The 22585-nt window shown below is 39.2% G+C and overlaps 1 protein-coding gene across 2 annotated transcripts in view; it reads right to left on the bottom strand.

Moving 5' to 3' along the window:
- Window positions 1–1019: 1019 nt before the first annotated feature.
- Window positions 1020–22585, bottom strand: part of MTG1 (mitochondrial ribosome associated GTPase 1) — a 57176-nt gene continuing 35610 nt past the window's right edge. The window contains exons 10-11 of one of the 2 annotated variants that reach the window (XM_053692172.1): window positions 20658–20766; window positions 1020–2919 (exon numbers count right to left, since the gene is read on the bottom strand). In XM_053692172.1, coding sequence (XP_053548147.1) covers window positions 2911–2919; window positions 20658–20766 — 118 coding nt within the window. In that variant the 3' untranslated portion in view covers window positions 1020–2910. Of the gene's footprint in view, window positions 2920–20653; window positions 20767–22585 lie in introns of both variants that reach the window. The other variant, XM_053692171.1, reaches the window with a different exon arrangement.

Here is a 22585-nt window from a genome sequence, read left to right on the forward strand (position 1 = left end):
TGCCAACCTCCTGGGACGAAAGGCATCGAATGACTGGGGGATGAGGGGAGTATTTAAGCCTTTGGCTGGGGTGTCTTTGCCTCCTCCTGGTGGCCAGGTTCTTATTTCCCAAAAGTAATGAATGCAGCTGTGGACTCTTTCCATTTATGAAGAAAAACCATTTTGAGTTATCCCCGAAAGGCCCTTCTCGGATAAACAGTTGTAATTACAATACATTCATTATGAAAGTAAAATGAAAAGATCTTACCGGAATCTACGCCGTGGAACAGGAACACAGCCCTTCAAGTGTGACAGATAGTAGAGTCGCTTCTGCCATGGAATTGAGAGAAAAAAAGCAGGCAGCGAAACTCTTCAACGCCGATTGCTTGTGGAGCTGTTTATATGAGCCGGGATGGTTTCACAGAAAGACTCTCCCTGCATCTCTGGATCATCCATGCTCTCACTGAAAGGCTGACAGGACTGCCTAAAACTCTAGTCCCATGCCGAAGAGTACAACCCTCCATAAGAGACTATCGAAAACTTCTGACACTTCTCTGCCAACCTCCTGGGATGAAAGGCAAAGAATGACTGGGGGATGAGGGAAGTGGGAGGAGTATTTAAGCCTTTGGCTGGGGTGTCTTTGCCTCCTCCTGGTGGCCAGGTTCTTATTTCCCAAAAGTAATGAATGCAGCTGTGGACTCTTTCCATTTATGAAGAAAAGATAAACACCTTGCTTTCTGCGTTTTTTTTTTTTTTTTTTTTTATCATCTCTTTTTATAACGCGATTGTTTTTCAATGATCAAACTCCACCCACCACTTTTTTTATTTGGCGGAGCCAATCCGGACTTGCATCTAGAGATGACAATGCTTGCCAATGTTATTATGTTAGCAAAATCTCAATTGTTTTGCCTTAGCAGAAGTGAGAAGATTAACGGCAAAAAGAGATATATAGCAAGGTTAGGCTTGAGAATCCTACCATGTGCTTGAAAAATCCACAATTTTTAGATATTACAGGAAAAGAGGCAAAACAAACACGAAAGTATACAGAACTGTTTTACTATTCATAATGAAGCATTTTATAATATATCAAAATGTTTACCATCCCTTTATTTTGCTATATGAAACAATCTTTTCCAACCCCATAGTAAACTAATTTACTCTGCTGACGTCTAATACGGCCGTGCAGTTGCTTCCTGCATCATAGAATCCTGTATAGTTCATCATATGCAATATTTTATTTAAATAGTTCTCGTCACATCCCAAACGTTTTGGTACAAACTTTCTACAAATACTATAAAATGTTGTGGATCAAAGTTTAGAACACAAAAGGGCATCAAAGAAGCTTTCAGGTTTCACAGTGTGCAATTCTTTTAAGGGAAAAAATAGCAAAATTATCATTGAAAATAGAGAAATTATTTTTTATCAAAGGGACACTAAATCCACATTTTTTTCTTTAATTAATCAGATCATGCAATTTTAAGCAACTAATTTACTCCTATTATCATTTTTTCTTCGTTCTCTTGCTATCTTTATTCCAAAAAGCAGGAATCAAAGCTAAGGAGCTGGCCCATTTTTGATTCAGCATCCTGGATAGCACTTGATGATTGGTGGCTACATTTAGCCACCAATCAGCAAGTGCAACCCAGGTGCTGAAAAATTGATAATAGGAGTAAATTAGAAAGTTATTTAAAATTGCATTCACTATCTGAATCGTGAAAGAAAAAATGTGGGTTTAGTATCCCTTTAAAGAGACTGGGGCATAACTTTAGGGATGATAACCATAAGAGAAAAATTAAATTCCAGACATTCTGGTTTGTTCTGCAGTTTATTATGAAACAATCAATGTTATTTAAAGAGACATGAAACGCTAACATTTTCTTTTTAAGATTCAGACCGTTTTAAACGATTGCCAATTTACTTCTATTTGTTCTCTTGGTATCCTTTGTTGAAGAAGCAACAATGCATTACTGGGAGCAAGGTAATGCTTTGGGTGAGCCATTTAAATTAAGCATATAAGTGCAGACACCAATCAACAGCTCCTGGGCCTATCTGGGTATCCTTTTCAGCAAAGGATACTAAGAACACAAAACAAATTATATAAAAAGTAATTTGGAAAGTTGTTTAAAATCACATGCTGTATCTGAATCATGGAAGATTTTTTTTGGATTTCATGTCCCTATAAATAAAAAAGGTGCAACATTTAATTAAATTATATATAATCAAATAAATCACATTCTCTTTTAGACGTTGGACTATGAGCAATATACCTGAGCGTAGCCTTATTCACTGTTAATTTTTTTGTTGTTGTTGCAGACACCACAAATAATATAAAGGATTACCATGAAAAAGGGAAGCATTAAAAAAATGAATGCGTAAGAAAAAGGGATATTGTAGCAAAAAGTGATTCAAGAACAACCTTAAATCAGTGGTGGCATCATACAACATAAAGATGATTTGTGGTGGCGTCATACAACATAAAGATGATTTGTGGTGGCATCATACAACATAAAGATGATTTGTGGTGGCATCATACAACATAAAGATGATTTGTGGTGGCGTCATACAACATAAAGATGATTTGTGGTGGCATCATACAACATAAAGATGATTTGATACAACAAACTGCATAGGACGGCAGTGTAAACCAATCAAGAAAACCGACTGGCCATTCCTATATAACAAACATTTGTACTGTACACAGCACAGTTTACTGTCAACACTAATGAAATGGTTACATTTATTATCCATTTATTTCAGATTTTTCTCTGGTTATTTGCATTTTTTTGGTGTCCTCCCAGTTAGCAAAACCAGTCTACGCTATGTGCTCGGACACGTACATCCATTAGTCCAGGGTGACTTTGCCCAACTCTCCTTTCCGGAAACTGCGAATGAAGTCATAGGCTGCAGCATTGTAGTCAGGTACCACAATGTTCACATCACCTAAAATATAACGGTAAAGTACAATTGTAAAAACTGCACAAACCCAAATATAGCTGTTCAGGTTATTTTTTAAGGAATTACAAGAGAAAACAAAACAAATGTATAGTTTTTACCAGACTGCTCTTTAGACTACACTTTGTTTGAACAAATTATGGCATTATCAGTATATAAAAAAGATTATGGATTTAGAATGTCATATAGTAAAGTATTACAATAAATATTTTCACGTGTGTCTCTTGCTTACTATGTGTTTAACCCCACCAGAGGGGAATAAAATTGGGTGCTTCCGATCTTAAACTGGGTAAGAAAACATAGAAGTTTAAATTGGCAATCAAAAATGTATTTTCTTTACTGCATTAACCCTCGTTTTGTAATCTGCTGTATGATAGATCTAGATGCACATCTAGTTCATTGGACCTTTTGTTCCAGAACTATACTTTAAATACCATTAAAGTGACATTGTTAGCTTTTTTGTTTCATCTAAAAGACAGCATTTGAAAAGATGTTAGTTCTCGTTTCTGCCTGTTTCTTGTCATACTTGCAGAAGGGTATCCGTCTCCACCAGTAACGCAGAGGCAGCTGTCTTTATAAGCCAGTGAGGGTTAACAGGAAGTACCATAACCAATACTGCCATATTAGTTTTAATTTAAATAGGTTTATTCTTGCCCTGAATAAACAAACGTTTTGTCATTACAAGTGCAGAGGCGTGTCCCTGTTGCCCAAATCAGCCAGTGAGAATTTGTGAAATGTATGAAAAAAAAATTACTCTAGTATTAAAAAGCTTTTGCTTAACATTTTTTCACAAAAAAATATAGACACGTGTAAATGCTATTTTTTCATATGCTTAAAATGGACATGAAACCCAAATTTTTTCTTTCAGGTTTTAGAAAGAGGGTGTAATTTTAAACAACTTTCCAATTTACTTATATTATCTAATGTGCTTCATTCTCTTGATATCTTTTGTTGAAAAGCATATCTAGATAGGCTCAGTAGCTGCCGATTGGTGGCTGCACATAGATGCCTCGTGTGATTGGCTCACCCATGTGCATTGCTATTTCTTAAACAAAAAATATCTAAAGAATAAAATAAATTAAGTAATAGAAGTAAATTTTAATGTTGTTTAAAATTGTATTCTCTATCTGAAAAATAAAATAAATTTGGGTTTAATGTCCCTTTAATGTACATATTTGAGTACAATAGCCCTTTAAAAATGGACAGTAAACACCTTGTAATTACAAGACATTTCTGTTTTTTTGTTTGTTTTGTACACACTTAACACGAGTGGTACACATTTCTGGGCTAGTTTTAATACCCAGATCTTAATGGAAAAATATATAACAAACATCAAACCAAGATCCCCAGTTATGCCTCCAAGGAGAGATAAAAAACTTAATAAAACGCCACAAGAATTAACTCTAGAGTCATCTCCAGTGGTGCAACATGTAGTGGAAAGGGGGGCAGATATACAACTCACAAACAATCAGATAGTTGATTTAATTTTGCCGCAGTTTGAGGGGATCAAAAAGGAACTAGTTGGTCTTACTGTAGAGATTAGACAATTCTCCAATAGACTGACAGATGTGGAGACACGTGTTTCTGAGTTGGAGGACACATATATTAGCCAGGTAGAAAATACCCAAAAACTCACAGATACTATTAAGGTATTACAAAGTAAAATTGAAGACCTAGAAGATAGGTCGAGGAGAAACAATGTGAGGGTGGTAGGCCTACCTGAAACAAGTGAATACATTGATCTTATACAGTTTGCCTCAACCACATTGCCAAGCATCCTAGGTATGACAGTCCAGGAAGGGAAAATAGCGGTAGAGAGAGCCCACCGGACTGGTTTGAATAGATCAGACACAGATAGTAGAAACCGTCCTAGAATGGTCATGATTCGTAACTTAAACTTTCAAGATAAAGTGGCAATCATGAGACAGTACAGGAAATGTAATCCATTGATAATTCGGGGGAAAAGGGTCCTCATGTTCCAGGTCTTCTTAGCAGACACGTCTGCTAAGAGAAAAGAAATGTCTCCATATTGTTCTGGTCTCATAAAAGCAGGGATGAAAGCCATTTTAAGATATCCTGCTAAACTGGTGGTTGAGAGCAAAGAAGGACAGGTAGTGTTAAGTACACCTGATGAAGCAAAGGCATTTCTCAATAAGAACAAGATAGACTTTTGAAACTGGTATGTTCGAAGCTGGTATTGGTGTATATAAAATTTATGTCTGGTTAGTATTGAGGATAATCAGTGGATGGTTAGCTGGTTAGTGCAACAAAGAGTGTATTTGGAATGGCTATTGTATTATATGTGTTGTGAATGTGTGAATTTTTTTTTTTTCTCTTTCTTCCTTCTCTTCTCTTTCCTCTCCTCCTTGGGTTTTTGGACTATAGCTAATAGTTAGATAACTATAGTGAGTAAAATGAGTGAGAAACTAAATTTTATTTCATGGAATCTAAACAAATCAGAGTAGAGGGCGCCACATAGTGCAGATCATAAGGTAATTCAAATATAAACAGGAATGGTAGAAGAATCCTACTCACAAAGTGTAAAGCACAGATGTGCAATACCAGCAGTCCGGAACCACACGTCGTACGGTAGACCAGTGGATAGAAGAGGAATCCTCGTCTCACCAGGGAGAGTCCAGAGAAACCACAGAGGAGGTCTGTACAGCGATGGTCAGTCCCACAAGTCCAGAGGCCTGGGAAGAGAGTCCACAGCTCCGAATAGGTGGATAAGTCCCAATTTGGGAAATAATAATCAGCAGCAGGAAGAGGGTTGAAAAAACTTATTTTAAAAGTTTATTAAAATAATAAAAACAACAGCAACGCGTTTCTCAGTGTTACACACTGTTTCATCAGGCTATAGACTCTCTTCCCAGGCCTCTGGACTTGTGGGACTGACCATCGCTGTACAGACCTCCTCTGTGGTTTCTCTGGACTCTCCCTGGTGAGACGAGGATTCCTCTTCTATCCACTGGTCTACCGGACGACGTGTGGTTCCGGACTGCTGGTATTGCACATCTGTGCTTTACACTTTGTGAGTAGGATTCTTCTACCATTCCTGTTTATATTTGCATCACCTTATGATCTGCACTATGTGGCGCCCTCTACTCTGATTTGTTTCGATTTTCTGGACCTGTGTCACGGCACGACACCTTAGAGGAGCGGCCTACTGTATTAGATTGACATCATCTGGGACCATCCAGTACTAAAATAAAGGACTGCCTCATCATAATTTACCATCTATTGGACTATTAGTTTGTATACTTATACATTTTTATTTATTGGTTTATTAGTTTATATACCTTTACATTTATACACTTCCATCTATCAGTCTATTATTAGTCCTATTAGTATAATATTATATATTATATTTCAAGTGTGTTTTTCCCTGATCCCAGGCGCCTCTTACAAGTACTGTAGTGACGTTTCCTGCCACTAGAGTATTTTTTTTTTATTTCATGGAATGTTGGAGGGGTAACGTCTCCAATAAAGCGTAAAGGGATTTTGAGGACGTTAAAAAAACTTAACCCAGATATAATTCTTTTACAAGAGTTACATTTAAAAAAAAGTGAGATACCTAAACTGATGTCTAATTGGATAGCTGAAATTTTAGCTACACCCTGTGCTATCAGGAAGCGTGGAGTCGCTATATTGATAAATAAAAAATTAACATATAATATAATTAGCACCGAACTAGATATAGCAGGCAGATTTTTTTTTTTGTTTTTTTTTTTTTGGGCCATGAACAGAATTAACGGTATAATGTAAAGGTCAAATCATACACATAACACTTCAACAAGACATTAGAACAACTAGTTAGGTTATAAATATGCAGGTATTATGAAGCATGTAATCACTAGATAACTAGCTTTGTATAATGCAACTGTAGGCTAGTCTTTAACATTTGTCTATGTGTACAGTAAAACATGGAGAATGAAGTATCAACACCTAAAATATCTAGAGAGGGCTTAAAGTGCGTTTACCAATAAAGATGAGTATTAAGGGGTGGTATGTATATAGAGTTCCCAAATTCTCAGATTATGTTCCACTTGATCACATCTAAAAGTAAACTATGTGGTGTGACTAGCATAAATACTTATATAGGTGGCAAGACAGCAAGGCTAAACAGTTATGAGAAATATTCAGCAGAATTAATGTGTTAAGGTCAGCGAGCAACATACAATAACATAAGCAGACTTAAAGGGGTATTGAAATAGTATTACTCCCAGCCCTTCTACTATAATGAGTGGGACCTATAAAAGGGCTTAAGGGATATGGAGAAATATGAATTTAATGGATTATAGTGACCTATAACATAAAACCTGCGCTCACTAGGTATTAGCCCAAATGAACATGACAGTTACTACACACTAATAAGTACTTTAACCACTTTATACCCGACTAGCACCCCAAGTAAATATAATGATTGAGAACAGTGGCATTCATGAGTCAGTGGACCCAGCTGGAAGTCCAATAGTTATGGGGCAGTTTATGGGGGGAGGAAGCACTAACAGCACCCACCATCGGTTTTGGTAAGAGGGAAAATAATACAATACTAACTATGCATCTTTTATGGTTAGCAAAGGTTATGTGAAGATGAGGATGAGCCCTCCCAGCCACTAAGAACACTCCAACTAGATGAGCTGGAAAATTACAAACTAATTTTTAAGTGTATATGCAAACTGTATTTGTACCCAAAAAAAAAAAGGGAACTTAGCCCCAATACCCTTTCTCATACCTCAGCAGGCACTAATCAGAATACAATTTAGGATAGGTTTGGACTTATGGCAGTATATATCAGTGCAGCCCAACCATACTGTTTCTAAATTTGTGAAAGTGTTAGAACATATGTGAGGTTATAAAAATCGCTATACCCATAATGGAATACTCCCTAATTTAACCATAGACAGCAGTAAGAAATTTTATAACAAGTCTAATGATACTTAGATAGGGCACAAAAAAGTTATGAAGCACAAAACATTTACAGTTTACACTTTAGAAAGCCTGTTGCTGAAAATAAGCACATCAAATTGGCAGTATTTATCTGCCTACACAAGGAAATGTCGCTTACAATAAAGACCCCAGGTTTGGAATTTTAACTAATATCACATATTTTGCAAAAACCCACAAATGAGATGTTCTCAGCTACGTAAATACACTTCTAGACCTAAGTATACTGTAGGAAGCACATTAAAGAACGAGGGCTATTTGACTATTCAGACCACCTAGAGAATTTTGGAGATTTGCGCCCCAGATCAAATGTGGGTCTCTATTATAAGGCCCGTAACCATCTCACAAAAAACGTTAAATGAAGTTACTGTTTACTAATAATGACTGGGAAGCCAGCAATAAAGTGTCCCTGTCGTGGATGTATTGAGACTGTGTCCTCCAACATACGGCAGATAGTCTTTGCCATCGGCTTATACGATACCGTCTCAAGATTAACCCACTCTTGAATTAAGGTATGATACCGGAGTAGGTAACTTCTCTCTCACAGTGTTCATCGATTAGCCTATGCCGGCGCGGGTAGTATGTACGGCACCTCGGGTGTCTGGAGAGCGAAAGGAGTACCTGGGAGCAAACAGCACGTCCCTGTGTAAAGTGCTGTTAAGTTTGGCGGTATTCTCCAGAAGCCGCAGGAAAGAAAGTCATTGTCCCCGCTTAGCCATACCAAGCATGTGCAATTACTAGATCTGAATCACCATTGGTCTCGTAACAGCAGTCTTAAGGAGCAGCCCGGTCCCCGCCAGGATCCACGCTGAAGTTCGGCAGACCTACATTAAAACGGGCGTCTGATGAGAAGGGTATTTGTGGGGTTTGCGCTTGCTGGACCCACCGGAACAATGAATTTGAGCGGGACACTGCCAATAAGCGCTGCGGCACCGTGAGCAGCCTGCAAGCGCCTTCCGCTGCACCTGACCCTGGTTCCTGTATAATCGGGTAAGCATTTGGCCAGATACTTGCACAAACAGGTAGGGCCCTACCACCATTTCTCCTGGTACCAGCTTGATAGATCTGGGGGGCCTCGTTAGGCAAAGTGGAGGCGGGCTGGTCATGATCCAATCTGAGGGTCTCTGGAAGCGACTCTCGGAGGGTGGTGAGTGTGGCTTTGGGCTCAAGGCTCTCTGGGAAAGCCCTGTGTTCGTGCCAAAGCTTGGAGTCCAGATGAGTAGCATTTGGCTCTACCTGGCTGACATCCTCTCCTGTGATAGACGCCGTTTCTGGTGTCTCGGAAGGGCTTGTCATAGGATTAGGAGTCTCCTGCACATCTGTAGTTTTCGCTGGATCTGCCGACCGGCTAATAGGTTTTTTAAGTGCCTGATGTAAAATTTCAGTAATGCATTTAAGTTGACGCTGCAGCAGGGAACTGAGAAGATCCTCCCAGTCTGCCATTTGAACCACGGTATTATACACTGTGTGCTGTAATGTTGCTTCTCCGTAGTCTGCCGCACAGGATGTTGGCCACACAATAGGTGCGGCAGTGGTGAGGACAAATGAGGCTTCAAGTATAGGGGAAGGCCTCAGAAGAAAAAGTCCGGTACTGAGGGCTAGGTAGCCGCGCCACAAACCAAAACCCTATTTCTTGGGTCAGAGTGCCCTCAGCCAAGTTTCTCCACCTTATGTAATAGCTTGGCGCTAGTTTTTCACCTTAATTTAAGTAAAAAGTGGTGGATGAGCCAGGAGCTGAGGCTCAGTGCAACCATTAAGATGGCCGCCGCCCGGAAGTCCCCAGCAGGCAGATTTTTAATTGCACAAATGGAAATAGCTTCCAAAATTTGGACAATATGCAATGTATACGGCCCAAATGAGCTGGATAAGGAATTCTGGAACAAACTTAAAATGTAAATTAGTCCCATACCTCGATCAGAACCTGATCCTGGCGGGGGACTTTAATATGGTCCTACATCCAGAGATAGATAGGTTTCAGCAAAAGAAAGGTGGAGGAAAATATAAAAGAGAAGCTAGTTTTTTTAAAGAATTTTGTAAAACATTAAAATTGAGAGATATCTGGAGAGTACAACATCCGGATGCAAGAGAGTACTCTTGCGAATCAAAAGCGCATAAGAACTTCTCCAGGATCGACATGTTTCTGGTCGAAGAAAAAATATTAAAAATAGATATAGACTCTGAAATTTTAGACTTTGTATTATCAGACCATGCAATCATAACCATAAATCTAAATTTCAATAGTCAAGATAGAGCAAATATAAACACATTCAGATTCCCAGGATATATGGCTAACAATATAGGTTTTTGCAATTGGCTGGTACAAATGTGGCGGGAGTACTACAATTTGAACCAGGCATATAGACATAAGTTGGAAACTTTCTGGGAAGCAGGCAAAGCGGTCTTGAGAGGGGAAATTAAACAGTACATTATAAGAATGAAAAGAAAACAGATGGACAGGGACATCCAACTAGCAAATCAGTTGAAGAACTCATATAGAAGATATATTATAAAGCCTGATAAGACATCTTGGGAGAGATATATAAAGGCAAGAGCGGAGCGAGAGTTCTTTTTGAATAAAAAATGGGCCCTAGAAGATATTAAAAATAGAAATTACTGGCATGGATTTCAAGGTATATCAGCTAAACATTTGGCCAAAATTAGGAATTTTAAGGAAAAATAAAAATATGATTACATTAATTAGACACAATAATAAAACCTATACTAAAGCTACGGAAATCCGGGAAGCCTTCTTTAAATATTACCAAAATATCTATGCACAGGGAAAAATAGATACAAACGCGAAAGGGAGTTTCTGGAAGGGGATTAATCTACCGAAAATTGATAGAGAGAAAATGACACAACTTAATTTAGAAATAACCCTATAAGAAGTTAATATGGCTATAGAGAAAATGCATGCTGGTAAAGCTCCAGGTCCAGACGGAATCTCAGCAGAATTCTATAAAGTAATGAAAGTAGAAATTTCGGATAGGTTATGTGAGCTATTCAATTTATATTATACACAAAATAGGATGCAATCCTTATTTCTCTTGTAAGGTGTATCCAGTCCACGGATCATCCATTACTTGTGGGATATTCTCATTCCCAACAGGAAGTTGCAAGAGGACACCCACAGCAGAGCTGTCATATAGCTCCTCCCCTCACTACCATATCCAGTCATTCTCTTGCAACTCTCAACGCGCATGGAGGTAGTAAGAGGAGTGGTGAAAAATAGTTAGTTTATTTTCTTCAATCAAAAGTTTGTTATTTTAAATAGTACCGGAGTTGTGCTATTTTATCTCAGGCAGAGATAGAAGAAGAATCTGCCTGAGTTTTCTATGATCTTAGCAGGTTGTAACTAAGATCCATTGCTGTTCTCACATATGTCTGAGGAGAGAGGTAACTTCAGAGGGAGAATGGCGTGCCGTTTACTTTGCTATAAGGTATGTGCAGTTACAATTTTTTCTAGAATTGGAAATGCTAGAAAATGCTGCTGATACCTGATAAATGTAAGTTAAAGGGACACTGTACCCAAAAATGTTCTTTCGTCATTCAGATTGAGCATGAAATTTTAAGCAACTTTCTAATTTACTCCTATTATCAAATTTTCTTCATTCTCTTGGTATCTTTATTTGAAATACAAGAATGTAAGTTTAGATGCCGGCCCATTTTTGGTGAACAACCTGGGTTGTCCTTGCTGATTGGTGGATAAATTAATCCACCAATAAAAAAGTGCTGTCCAGAGTACTGAAACCAAAAAAAAGCTTAGATGCCTTCTTTTTCAAATAATGATAGCAAGAGAATGAAGAAAAATTGATAATAGGAGTAAATTAGAAAGTTGCTTAAAATTGCATGCTCTTTCTGAATTACAAAAGAAAAAATTTGGGTACAGTGTCCCTTTAAGCCTGAATACAGTGATTTAATAACGACTGGTATCATGCTTACTCTCAGGGGTAATACCCTTATAGAAATGCTATATAAAACGTTTGCTGGCATGTTTAATCGTTTTTTATATATGCTTGGTGATAAAGCTTTATTGGGGCCTAATTTTTTCCACATGGCTGGCTTTATTTTTGCCTAGAAACAGTTTCCTGAGGCCTTCCACTGTTGTAGTATGAGTGGGAGGGGCCTATTTTAGCGCTTTTTTGCGCAGTTAAAATTACAGACTGAGACATCCAGTTTTCCTCAGAAGTCCCCTGAATGCTACAGGACATCTCTAAAGGGGCTAAAGTCGTTTATTGGGAAAGGTAGGAGCCACAGTAGAGCTGTGGCAGTTTGTTGTGACTGTTAAAAAACGTCTGTCGTTTTTTTTATCCGTTTTTTGACCTAAGGGGTTAATCATCCATTTGCAAGTGGGTGCAATGCTCTGTTAGCCTATTACATACACTGTAAAAATTTTGTTTGTGTAACTGCCTTTTTTCACAGTTTTTTCAAATTTTGACAAAATTTGTTTCTCTTAAAGGCACAGTACCGTTTTTTATATTTGCTTGTTAACTTGATTTAAAGTGTTTTCCAAGCTTGCTAGTCTCATTGCTAGTCTGTATAAACATGTCTGACATAGAGGAAACTCCTTGTTCATTATGTTTAAAAGCCATGGTGGAACCCCCTCTTAGAATGTGTTCCAATTGTACTGATTTCACTCTAAGCAATAAAGATCATATTCTGTCTTTAAAAAATGTATCACCAGAGGAATCTAACGAGGGGGAAGTTATGCCGACTAACTCTCCCCACGTGTCAGATCCTTTGACTCCCGCTCAAGGGACTCACGCTGAAATGGCGCCAAGTACATCTAGGGCACCCATAGCGTTTACTTTACAAGACATGGCGGCAGTCATGGATAATACACTGTCAGCGGTATTAGCCAGACTACCTGAATTTAGAGGTAAGCGAGATAGCTCTGGGGTTAGACGAAATGCAGAGCATACTGACGCTTTAAGAACCATGTCCGATACTGCCTCACAATATGCTGAAGAAGGGGAACTTCAGTCTGTGGGTGATGTTTCTGACTCAGGAAAGATACCTGATTCTGATATTTCTACATTTAAATTTAAGCTTGAACACCTCCGCGTATTACTCAAGGAGGTTTTAGCTGCTCTGAATGACTGTGACACAATTGCAGTGCTAGAGAAATTGTGTAGACTGGATAAATACTATGCAGTGCCGGTGTGTACTGATGTTTTTCCTATACCTAAAAGGTTTACAGAAATTATTACTAAGGAATGGGATAGGTCAGGTGTGCCGTTCTCTCCACCTCCTATTTTTAGAAAAATGTTTCCTATAGACGCCACCACACGGGACTTATGGCAGACAGTCCCTAAGGTGGAGGGAGCAGTTTCTACTCTTGCAAAGCGTACTACTATCCCTGTCAAGGACAGTTGTGCTTTTTCAGATCCAATGGATAAAAAGTTAGAAGGTTACCTTAAGAAAATGTTTATTCAACAAGGTTTTATCCTACAGCCCCTTGCATGCATTGCTCCTGTCACTGCTGCTGCGGCGTTCTGGTTTGAGTCTCTGGAAGAGGCCTTACAGGTAGCGACTCCATTGGATGACATACTTGGCAAACTTAGGGCACTTAAGCTAGCCAATTCTTTTGTTTCTGATGCCATTGTTCATTTAACTAAACTAACGGCTAAGAATTCTGGTTTTGCTATACAGGCGCGCAGAGCGCTATGGCTTAAATCATGGTCAGCTGACGTGACTTCAAAATCTAAGCTGCTTAACATTCCCTTCAAGGGGTAGACCCTATTCGGGCCTGGGTTGAAGGAGATTATTGCTGATATCACTGGAGGAAAAGGTCATGCCCTTCCTCAGGACAGGTCCAGATCAAGGGCCAAACAGTCTAATTTTCGTGCCTTTCGAAACTTCAAGGCAGGTGCGGCATCAACTTCCTCTAATGCGAAACAAGAGGGAACTGTTGCTCAGTCCAAGACGGTCTGGAGACCAAACCAGACCTGGAACAAAGGTAAGCAGGCCAAAAAACCTGCTGCTGCCTCTAAGACATGAAGGAACGGCCCCCTATCCGGTAACGGATCTAGTGGGGGGCAGACTTTCACTCTTCGCCCAGGCGTGGGCAAGAGATGTTCAGGATCCCTGGGCGTTGGGAATTATATCCCAGGGATATCTTCTGGACTTCAAAGCTTCTCCCCCAAAAGGGAGATTTCACCTTTCACAATTATCTGCAAACCAGATAAAGAGAGAGGCATTCTTACACTGTGTACGAGACCTCCTAGTTATGGGAGTGATCCATCCAGTTCCAAAAGAGGAACAGGGACAGGGTTTTTACTCAAATCTGTTTGTGGTTCCCAAAAAAGAGGGAACCTTCAGACCAATTTTGGATCTAAAGATCTTAAACAAATTCCTCAGAGTTCCATCATTCAAGATGGAAACTATTCGTACCATCCTACCCATGATCCAGGAGGGTCAATATATGACTACAGTGGATCTAAAGGATGCTTATCTTCACATTCCGATACACAAAGATCATCGGTTTCTCAGGTTTGCCTTTCTGGACAGGCATTACCAGTTTGTAGCTCTTCCCTTTGGATTAGCTACAGCCCCAAGAATCTTCACGAAGGTTCTAGGGTCGCTTCTGGCGGTCCTAAGGCCGCGGGGCATATCGGTGGCCCCCTATTTAGACGACATCCTGATACAGGCGTCAAACTTCCAAATTGCCAAGTCTCATACGGACATAGTACTGGCATTTCTGAGGTCGCATGGGTGGAAAGTGAACGAGGAAAAGAGTTCTCTATCCCCACTCACAAGAGTTTCCTTCCTAGGGACTCTGATAGATTCTATAGAAATGAAAATTTACCCGACGGAGTCCAGGTTATCAAAGCTTCTAAATTCCTGCCGTATTCTTCATTCCATTCCGCGCCCTTCGGTGGCTCAGTGTATGGAAGTAATCGGCTTAATGGTAGCGGCAATGGACATAGTGCTGTTTGCACGCTTACATCTCAGACCGCTGCAACTATGCATGCTCAGTCAGTGGAACGGGGATTACACAGACTTGTCCCCTCTACTAAATCTGGATCAAGAGACCAGGGATTCTCTTCTCTGGTGGCTATCTCGGGTCCATCTGTCCAAAGGTATGACCTTTCGCAGGCCAGATTGGACAATTGTGACAACAGATGCCAGCCTCCTAGGCTGGGGTGCAGTCTGGAATTCCCTGAAGGCTCAGGGGTCGTGGACTCAGGAGGAGTCTCTCCTTCCAATAAACATTCTGGAACTAAGAGCGATATTCAGTGCTCTTCAAGCTTGGCCTCAGTTAGCAACTCTGAGGTTCATCAGATTTCAGTCAGACAACATCACGACTGTGGCTTACATCAACCATCAAGGGGGAACAAGAAGTTCCCTAGCGATGTTAGAAGTCTCAAAGATAATTCGCTGGGCGGAGATTCACTCTTGCCACCTATCAGCTATCCATATCCCAGGTGTAGAGAACTGGGAGGCGGATTTTCTAAGTCGACAGACTTTTCATCCGGGGGAGTGGGAACTCCATCCGGAGGTGTTTGCACAAGTGATTCATCGCTAGGGCAAACCAGAACTGGATCTCATGGCGTCTCGACAGAACGCCAAGCTTCCTTGTTACGGATCCAGGTCCAGGGACCCCAAGGCGACGCTGATAGATGCTCTAGCAGCGCCCTGGTCTTTCAACCTGGCTTATGTGTTTCCACCGTTTCCTCTGCTCCCTCGACTGATTGCCAAGATCAAGCAGGAGAGAGCATCAGTGATTTTAATAGCGCCTGCATGGCCACGCAGGACCTGGTATGCAGATCTAGTGGACATGTCATCCTTTCCACCATGGACTCTGCCTCTGAGACAGGACCTTCTACTTCAGGGTCCTTTCCACCATCCAAATCTAATTTCTCTGAGACTGACTGCATGGAGATTGAACGCCTGATTTTATCAAGGCGTGGCTTCTCCGAGTCAGTCATTGATACCTTAATACAGGCACGAAAGCCTGTCACCAGGAAAATTTATCATAAAATATGGCGTAAATATCTTTATTGGTGTGAATCCAAGGGTTACTCATGGAGTAAAGTCAGGATTCCCAGGATATTATCCTTTCTCCAAGATGGTTTGGAAAAAGGATTGTCAGCTAGTTCCTTAAAGGGACAGATTTCTGCTCTATCTATTCTTTTGCACAAGCGTCTGGCAGATGTTCCAGACGTTCAGGCATTTTGTCAGGCTTTAGTTAGAATCAAGCCTGTGTTTAGACCTGTTGCACCGCCATGGAGCTTAAATTTGGTTCTTAAGGTTCTTCAAGGAGTTCCATTTGAACCTCTTCATTCCATAGATATCAAACTTTTATCTTGGAAAGTTCCTTTTTTGGTAGCTATTTCTTCGGCTCGTAGAGTCTCAGAGTTATCTGCCTTACAATGTGATTCTCCTTATCTGATTTTCCATACGGATAAGGTAGTCCTGCGTACCAAACCTGGGTTTTTACCTAAGGTGGTATCTAACAAGAATATCAATCAAGAGATTGTTGTTCCATCCTTGTGTCCTAATCCATCTTCAAAGGAACGTTTATTACATAATCTGGACGTGGTTCGTGCTTTAAAGTTTTATTTACAAGCTACTAAAGATTTTCGACAAACATCTGCTTTGTTTGTTGTTTACTCGGGACAGAGGAGAGGGCAAAAGGCTTCGGCAACCTCTCTTTCTTTTTGGCTAAGAAGCATAATCCGCTTAGCCTATGAGACTGCTGGACAGCAGCCTCTTGAAAGGATTACAGCTCATTCTACTAGAGCTGTGGCTTCCACCTGGGCCTTTAAAAATGAGGCGTCTGTTGAACAGATTTGCAAGGCGGCGACTTGGTCTTCGCTTCATACTTTTTCAAAATTCTACAAATTTGATACTTTTGCTTCTTCGGAGGCTATTTTTGGGAGAAAGGTTTTACAGGCAGTGGTACCTTCCATTTAAGTACCTGCCTTGTCCCTCCCTTCATCCGTGTACTTTAGCTTTGGTATTGGTATCCCACAAGTAATGGATGATCCGTGGACTGGATACACCTTACAAGAGAAAACACAATTTATGCTTACCTGATAAATTTATTTCTCTTGTGGTGTATCCAGTCCACGGCCCGCCCTGTCATTTAAGGCAGCTAATTTTTAAATTTAAACTACAGTCACCACTGCACCCTATGGTTTCTCCTTTCTCTGCTTGTTTTTGGTCGAATGACTGGATATGGTAGTGAGGGGAGGAGCTATATGACAGCTCTGCTGTGGGTGTCCTCTTGCAACTTCCTGTTGGGAATGAGAATATCCCACAAGTAATGGATGATCCGTGGACTGGATACACCACAAGAGAAATAAATTTATCAGGTAAGCATAAATTGTGTTATTTCTCTGATTCTGTAATTACACTAATACACAAAAAAGGTAAACAAACAGAAGATATGGGTTCTTATAGACCCATATCTCTACTTAATAATGACTACAAACTTCTGATGGCTATTATCGCAGATAGACTTAAGAAAGTAGTGGGTGGATTAATACATCCAGACCAGACTGGATTCATGCCAGGTCGGAAGGTGGCCAGGAATATGCGCAGAGTTTTATTAACTATTGAACATTATTATAATAAATTCCACAAAACAAAATTATATTGTAAAACAGATCTTGCACTAATAACAAATGACGCGGAAAAGGCGTTCGATTCCATAATTTGGGATCATATGATGACTACTCTAACGCAGTTTGGTTTTTCTGGTAACTTGGTAAATTTAATTAAACTAATATATAAAACACCACGATCACAATTATTAGTAAATCGGGCACTTACATCCTATATAACCTTACAAAGAGGAACTAGGCAGGGTTGCCCATTATCCCCACTCCTTTTTAACATCGCATTAGAGCCACATGCAATCTATCTTACAGAAAAAATAAGCAGCATCAAATTAGGCAAGTAAAACGTAGTAGTGTCGTTATATGCAGACGATATTATATTGTTCTTAAGTGATTCTAAAGTGAATATTCCAAAGAGTCTGGAGATTATTAATCATTTTAGCAAATTTACGGGTTATAAGGTCAACAACCAGAAATCCGAAATTCTGTGGATTAAGAAAAATAGAAACAGTTATACTGAGCACCCGTTCCGAGAAGTGGCGAAGATGAATTATTTAGGAATTATATTGGGAAATGACCCACATGGATGGTATAACCTCAATTATACAGACTATTTCTCTAAATTACATACTGAATTACAAAGATGGAATATGTATTTTCTTTCATTTTCTGCCAAAATTATGCTTATCAAAAAAAAAAAAAATCCCGCGTTTGTTGTTTCTGTTGCAAAATCTACCATTATTTATCTCTAGACAAGATATCTTTAAATTTAATAAGGCATGCACAGGGTTCATTTGGGGTAAGATGAGACCACGGGTATCTCTAGTTAGATTAACTATACCTAAAAGATATGGTGGCATGTCCCTGCTAAGCATACAATATTATAATTGGATTACGATGGCGAAATATGGGATAGACTGGTTAACGGAGGCACAATATGTTACATATTATGACATAGAGACAGAATTGATAGCACCTTTTAGGCTGAAATCTGTCCTACATCATGTCTATGCTAAGCTACCAGAAAATATCAAACAGACAATAACATTCTCAAATATAATACTGGCATGGCAAAAATACTGCAAGATAATGGGGGTAGATTTTAGAAAATCACAATATCTTCCCATTATGGGAACTCCAGCCTTTTCTCCCGGTCTATATAATGCAGTATTTAGAGAATGGCACAGGAAAGGAATCATATATTTCTCACAGCTTTTAATAGAGGGTACAAATAATATACAACTGTATAGTAAGATTGCTGAGAAATATCAACTTCCTCAAAGGAACTTCTATGCCTATCTCCAGGCTAGAAGTTTTATTATAGCATTATCACAATTAAGTGAGCCAGGATGGAAGCTGCAAGAATTAGAGGCAGGGCTCAAGTTATATAAGGCCGGTATCAGATCAGTAGCATACTGGCATGATATGCTATATGCAAAATTAGGCACAAATCACTTGGGCAAAATCAAGGAGAAGTTTAAAAAATATTTCCCAAATATTCAGGAGGAAGAAGTTAGGAAGAGTATAAATTTAAATATAGCAGCTACAACTATAATTAGCTGGAGGGAGGCCCATTGGAAGATTATTAACAATTATTACTTAACACCGGATAGGGTGAACAAGTGGGTATGTGAGGAAGCCAAAATTGGTTGCTATAAATGTAATGCGGAGAGGGCAGATCTATTTCACTGCCTTTGGTCATGTCCTAGGGTTATGCAACTTTGGGGGAAGGTGAATTATTGGTTGAATAAATATGTTGAGCTACGGATTGAACTCACTCCCTTTATGATCTTTTTTTTTTATATCAGGATCAAGTACGACCAGGAGACAGACAACTAGTTAATACTGCCATAATGGCAGTACGAAATTTAATATTTAAAAACTGGAAACAAAGAAAGGTGCCTGCCCTGGCTGAATTTCCAAAATTAATAAATTTACAAATGAGGTCAGAATTGTATGATAATAAATTAACAAAAGAGATAAATCTTAGAAGATATTTTGACAAATGGCTAAAATTATTAGAATGGCCATTAGATAGACAAAGACAATTTATAACCCCACTAAAAAATTTGTAACCCTTCCTAACATTGGTTTTGGAAGAAAGAATACCATATCAATGGAGTGAGGCTAGAGAAGTGGCTGTATAACTAAGGAGAACACTTAAAGGATGAGCAGCACTATATTATTTCCTATCCCCCTGTTTTTTTTTCCTTCTCCTTTCTTCTTCTTTTTTTTTTTTTTTTTGGGGGTACGGGTTATGATTTACATAAAGAGGTAAAAACCCAGCGTTGTGTATAATCATGAATTGTTTATGAAGTATCAATAAGCATATAATTGAATGTTTCTATTTTCTTTGTATATGGTATATGACAATGGGCCCTGCGTGGCGCAAAAGACAAACAATGTTTCCTTTTATTCTTTTTGGTTATGTATTGTTATACACTGCTGGATATAAATAAATATATTGACATTTCTGTTGTGCTGCTATAGAATAACATCAGTCAAGTCTTAAAGGGACACTGAACCCAAAATTTTTCTTTCGTGATTCAGATAGAGCATGAAATTTTAAGCAACTTTCTAATTTACTCTACTTATCAAATTTTCTTCATTCTCTTGGTATCTTTATTTGAAATGCAAGAATTTAAGCTTAGATGCCGGCCAATTTTTGGTGAACAACCAAACATCCACCAATAAAAAAGTGCTGTCCAGAGTTCTGAACCCAACAAAAAGCTTAGATGCCTTCTTTTTCAAATAAAGATAGCAAGAGAACGAAGAAAATTGATAAAAGGAGTAAATTAGAAAGTTGCTTAAAATTGCATGCTCTATCTGAATCACAAAAGAAAAAAAAATTAGGTTCAGTGTCCCTTTAACGTTTTTAAAACTAATTAACATCCTTTTTATTGCAATTATTTTCAATAGCCAAACTCCACCCACCATTTGCCATCAAGTTCTGGGGATTAGACATTGCTAAATTTGCAGAGCTAAATTGCATGAAAAGGGGAGAAAATAAATAATGTAAATATATTGCAAATCATTACACATAATCAAACATTTTATATAAAAATCCTAAGGTGTTCCTGTCAGAAGAGAGACAAGTATTAAAACAACCTACTGTTACTGAAATATTTCCACACAATCAGTAATTTGCGGTGATGCAGTTCAGCCTGTTCAGGCTTTAACAAGCGTAACTCATGTGTCTTGTTACTTACCTACCCCTGTAAGAGCCTTCACCCTTTGTGTCTTGCCCAGCTTTATGGCAATTTTTTTGAGCAGGGTCTCATTGTTTGAGCAGGGGCCCTCCAGCTCATACTTCTCCACATACCTTAAAGCAATGGTATAGACAGTCATGATAATACACTGTACTAACAGAAGTACATAAATAATGAATTACCCCAACACATTAAAGAAAAAGACTCATAAAACTCTGATTTATTAGAATAAATTTAGCTATAAATGCTTATAGGCAAACATCTATTAGAAAGTTTGCTTTCTTATTCAGATTAAGCACACAGATGGGTTTAAACCTTTGAGACATAATGTGTACGGATACATCTGCATCATCATGTTAAGGGACATTAAACCTCACATTTTCATTTAAACTAAAGGTCAATTTAGATGAATCAGTGCCCGGTTTTTAATAATCCTATTAATCCTATAAACAAGGGCACTTTAATTCATCAAAATTTACATTTCACTTGTTTTCTTCAAATACTTACCTTTTAATCAGGACATCCGCTGCAATGCTTCCTCCGCCCGTCGCAAGCCCTCTTCGCGGGTCCAAAATGACGAATCCGGCTTCCTCCAATAACGGCGTTGCCTCAGGCCATGATTCCTCCAGGGGGGGGGGGGGGGGGGAGCCGTGATTGGAGGATGACCGATTCGTCATTTCTGACGTATGAAGAGGCTTTGACGACCGGGGGAATCGCTGGAGCGGCTGTGAAGATTAAAAGGTATTTGAAGAAAACGAGTGAAATGTAAATGTTGATGAATTAAAAGTGCCCTTGTTTTTAATAGGATTATTAAAAACCGGGCACTGATTCATCTAAATTGACATTCCCTTTTTTTAAACAGCTTTCCAATTTACGTCATTCTCTGATGCAAATTAGATCATTTCTTCTGTAGTGTGATCAGTCCACGGGTCATCATTACTTGTGGGATATTATCTGCTCCCCTACAGGAAGTGCAAGAGGATTCACCCAGCAGAGTTGCTATATAGCTCCTCCCCTCTACGTCACCTCCAGTCATTCGACCAAGGACCAACGAGAAAGGAGAAGCCAAGGGTGTAGTGGTGACTGGAGTATAATTTAAAAAATATTTACCTGCCTTAAAAAACAGGGCGGGCCGTGGACTGATCACACTACAGAAGAAAGGAATTTATCAGGTAAGCATAAATTATGTTTTCTTCTGTTAAGTGTGATCAGTCCACGGGTCATCATTACTTGTGGGATACCAATACCAAAGCAAAAGTACACGGATGACGGGAGGGATAGGCAGGCTCTTTATACAGAAGGAACCACTGCCTGAAGAACCTTTCTCCCAAAAATAGCCTCCGAGGAAGCAAAAGTGTCAAATTTGTAAAATTTGGAAAAAGTATGAAGCGAAGACCAAGTTGCAGCCTTGCAAATCTGTTCAACAGAGGCCTCATTCTTAAAGGCCCAAGTGGAAGCCACAGCTCTAGTGGAATGAGCTGTAATTCTTTCAGGAGGCTGCTGTCCAGCAGTCTCATAAGCTAAACGAATTATGCTACGAAGCCAAAAAGAGAGAGAGGTAGCAGAAGCTTTTTGACCTCTCCTCTGACCAGAGTAAACGACAAACAGGGAAGACGTTTGTCGAAAATCTTTAGTTGCCTGTAAATAAAATTTAAGGGCACGAACTACATCCAGATTGTGCAAAAGACGTTCCTTCCTCGAAGAAGGATTTGGGCACAAGGATGGAACAACAATCTCCTGATTGATATTCCTGTTAGTGACTACCTTAGGTAAGAACCCAGGTTTAGTACGCAGAACTACCTTATCCGAGTGAAAAATCAAATAAGGAGAATCACAATGTAAGGCTGATAACTCAGAGACTCTTCGAGCCGAGGAAATAGCCATTAAAAATAGAACTTTCCAAGATAACAACTTTATAACAATGGAATGAAG

Source organism: Bombina bombina, chromosome 9, assembly GCF_027579735.1.
Source record: "Bombina bombina isolate aBomBom1 chromosome 9, aBomBom1.pri, whole genome shotgun sequence".
Classification (NCBI taxonomy): Eukaryota; Metazoa; Chordata; class Amphibia; order Anura; family Bombinatoridae; genus Bombina; species Bombina bombina.